The 3534-nt window shown below is 36.5% G+C and overlaps 1 protein-coding gene across 1 annotated transcript; it reads right to left on the reverse strand.

The window, feature by feature from the left end:
• Positions 1-787: 787 nt before the first annotated feature.
• Positions 788-3334, reverse strand: LOC126455527 (ubiquinone biosynthesis O-methyltransferase, mitochondrial). The gene has a single exon (XM_050091278.1). The coding sequence runs from the start codon at positions 3142-3144 to the stop codon at positions 2329-2331; it is 816 nt and encodes a 271-aa protein (XP_049947235.1). The 5' UTR covers positions 3145-3334; the 3' UTR covers positions 788-2328.
• Between the last annotated feature and the right edge of the window lie 200 nt (positions 3335-3534).

Genomic DNA, 3534 nt, shown 5'->3' on the forward strand with positions numbered 1-3534 from the left:
ATAATGTGATCGAACAGTACACATGCATACTGGTTTGAAGCCATCATATCTACACACACTTTAAAAGAAAATGAGAAATATGTTAGTCAGAGAGGAAGCCATTGTCAGTTTATTCTTTTGTGTACTGCATATCTTCTTATGTCTTGCTAAAGAATATTTTGATCTTCTACGCATCGAGCTGACGTCAATCACAGGAAATTGTGTTACTCTGCTGTAAAATACGGTATAATCATAGTCACAACCATGAAATTATGGGCTTCACCTGTTTATGACAGAACTGTAGTTTCAACTAGTGTATGATAATGCACCATCTGACAAGTGATAATTCATAACACCAACACCTCAAGTTTTGCAGGAAGCTACTGCATATTAGTGGTAAGTCTTCCAAGCTATTCCACAGTATTTTTAATTAGTACCTTACTCTGATTCCATTAGTTTTTAAAGTTCAGGGTTTAGAGCTCGCATAATATACCTAAAGTCAGATTAGAAATTGGGAAATATTAAACTCTTTAAAAACTGTATATTATAATATAAGATACTGCCTAATTATAACTGTTACATTATTCCAGATTCACAAAAACTGATACCCTTCATTTTTGCAATGCATAACCATTCAGCTGCATAAAGGCGTTTTCTCTATATCAATTTCTGCTTGAAATGCATTATTACTCGTTGTGAGTTTAAGTTAAAAACACAAATGAGGAACTCTGATTGGACCTTTACTCACTTTGCCAACGGATCACATAGCCTACCATTCTATTGTTCAAGAATGCCTACAACACATCTCTACATTGTACAACAAAGAAGTTGTGAGTAGTTTATTCAAAATCGTTGTGTACAATATTTCAAATAAATGAAAAGACATAGAATTAATACAATTTATGACAAGAATTTGGCCTCAAGATTGACTTCAGACCATTGTGTAACACCTTTGCACAGAAACTGAAACCCAAAAGAATGCTATAACACCAAAGAACAATTAGTTTTATCAGTCATGTTACAAAGGCTGAAACACAAGTTATACTAAGGCGAACTGAAAATAAATGTGAGGAAAAGGCTGGGGGGGGGGGGGGGGAGAGACCAGTTTGGATGCAAAAAGCATAAAGGAACGAGAGATGCCAGAGACTCTCAGAGTGTGATAGAAGAATGAATAGTAAGTAGAATGAACATGGTGTTTATTTGTTTTATCAACTGGAAGAAGGCATTTGACACAGCTGGAGTATACTGCTGAGAATTTAAAAATGTTGGAGTAGAGCAGAAAGATAGAAGATTAATAAAAAGAGATGTACACAAACCAAAAAGTGACAGAGTAGAGTATGAGGACATGAAAGAGAGATGCATTGGAAAGGGTGTAAGGCAAGGCTGCTCACTGTCATCACAGCTGTTCAACATATGTCAAGAACTGATAGGTAAGGACTCAAGAGGACAAAGGTTAAAGACTATAAAATATTCAGATCAAGTCATGTTGGCAGAGCTACAGCAGATAACAAAGAGTACTGCAAGAAGGGCGTGAGGACTGTGAAATGAAGATAAGTATACAAATGACAGAAATGATGGGATTAAGCAAAAGAGAAAGCCAACATTTTCTTAGACAGAAAAAAGATATACCAAACAAAAGCCTTTCTAAAACTGGTAAGTCTAATAATGTAGAAAGGAATCTGTACAAAAGAAATGAGCAGGATAAGCTGTACAGAAGACTTAAGAAGAGGTGCATCTATGAGCAAGAGAGCATTAGGAAAGGTGAAGCAGTTACTTACATCCAGAATTCCAATAGAGATAAGAAAAAGATATGCAAAATTTGTCTGGAGTTTATTGCTATACAGCAGTGAATCATAGATAGTTACAAAGATAGATATTTAGAAAGTTTTGAAATGTGGTTTAAAGTGAAACAGACTGAAAGACTTAAGAATAAAAAACTAATGAAGGAAATATGGGTGAGGGAAGATCAGTGGACGTGATTAGAAAGAGCAGACAATCTCATTTGAGAATTGTCTGCAACAATAGAGAGAATATGGGAAAGAGTCAGAGGGAGATGAAGGACACAATTGGAAAAATGGATAACATTCAAACAGATGACGGAAGGTGCTCATATCAGGACAAGATGGAGTGTCTCCAGTTGAAATCTGTCGTGAGACAAATATACTAAATAAGTGTTGATTGAGATTTATAAAACCAATCAAACAACTCATCTCTCTCCATAGTGCAGTTTTAGAACTAAGTAATTTGTAGTTATTTCACATCGCCCAAAACTTAAACAGGCCAATTCCCATAGTTGTTGCAATTGCACAGATAATAATTAACAGTTAATCTAATACAAATACTCTTTATTTACCATGATCTTTGTTTTACAGCATGAATAAAGTAATTAATGCTTTGACTTGGACAAGAATACCAAGAATTATTTAAGGTGTTGTATACAGCACCTTGTGTACTTTTTACAACACATCCGTTGTCTTCCAGACTCCTTTCAAGTTCTGTTGGTGTAATAAATTTCTCCCATTCATGTGTTCCTTTGGGCACGATTCCAAAAATATATTCCGCTGCCCAGACTGCAAATACTCGAGACGCAAGAGTACGATTTATTGTCGTGATGAAAATGGATCCACCAGGCTTGAGCACTTTACAACATTGTGATACAAACGCCTTATAGTCTGTTGCATGTTCTGTCACCTCAGAAGCGATAACAGCATCGTAATACTCTGGCTCTTTCTCTGCGATTTCTTCGATAGTAGAGCACAGGTATGTAAGAGTCTTAAGGTTTTCGTCTAATTCTAAATGGGATTGCGCTGCCGCTATAATATCACTGCAAGGATCGACAGCTGTCGTCATCGCACCCATTCGTGCTATTTGTTCAGACAAAATACCAGCACCGCAGCCTACATCTAGTATCTTCAGATCTTTTAAGATTAGACTGCTTTCAATTTTCAAACTGCGGTTAACTGCCATCAAACCGTTCACAATAAATGGCACTCTTACTGAATTGAATGAATGGAGAGGTTTCAAAGGACCATTTGCATCCCACCATTGGTTTGCCAGTTCTTTAAATTTCCTCATTTCATTATCACTAACTGTTGAAGGGTTTGTACACATGTATACACGAGGTAAATAAATACATCTAGCCAAACACACGCTCCTTTTAAACATATTGCCGAGCCTTTCGAGAAAATACAATACTTATCGAGTTTTAACACTTGGCTGTCGTTCACGAATGACGACATTAACTACCATGCACATATCGTCTACAATTCGGTTGCCCGACCGAATAAGCGGTAAATACAACTATTTATGTAACACTAGCAGAAATGTAGCAGAAAAACGAGACGGCAGATGTCAAAGAGACACTTTGGAAGAGATTCGGAGGAAAATCCCAAAGAGGTGTACAATGTTATTCATATAGGTAGTTTGAAAAATCTTTGGTTTCGAAGGCCTTCGGTTGAAAGCTGGAGGATGCACTTTTTTGATGTATTGAGTGGTGGGAGACACATATACCGTTTCTGAGTAGTTCGTAATACTGAAAATCATACTAGGATATTT

This window comes from Schistocerca serialis, chromosome 2 (assembly GCF_023864345.2).
Source record: "Schistocerca serialis cubense isolate TAMUIC-IGC-003099 chromosome 2, iqSchSeri2.2, whole genome shotgun sequence".
NCBI classification, from domain to species: domain Eukaryota; kingdom Metazoa; phylum Arthropoda; class Insecta; order Orthoptera; family Acrididae; genus Schistocerca; species Schistocerca serialis.

Bases quoted from the DNA above. Each gene is read 5' to 3' on its own strand.
- LOC126455527 (XM_050091278.1), bottom strand. From the start codon at position 3,144: ATGTTTAAAAGGAGCGTGTGTTTGGCTAGATGTATTTATTTACCTCGT.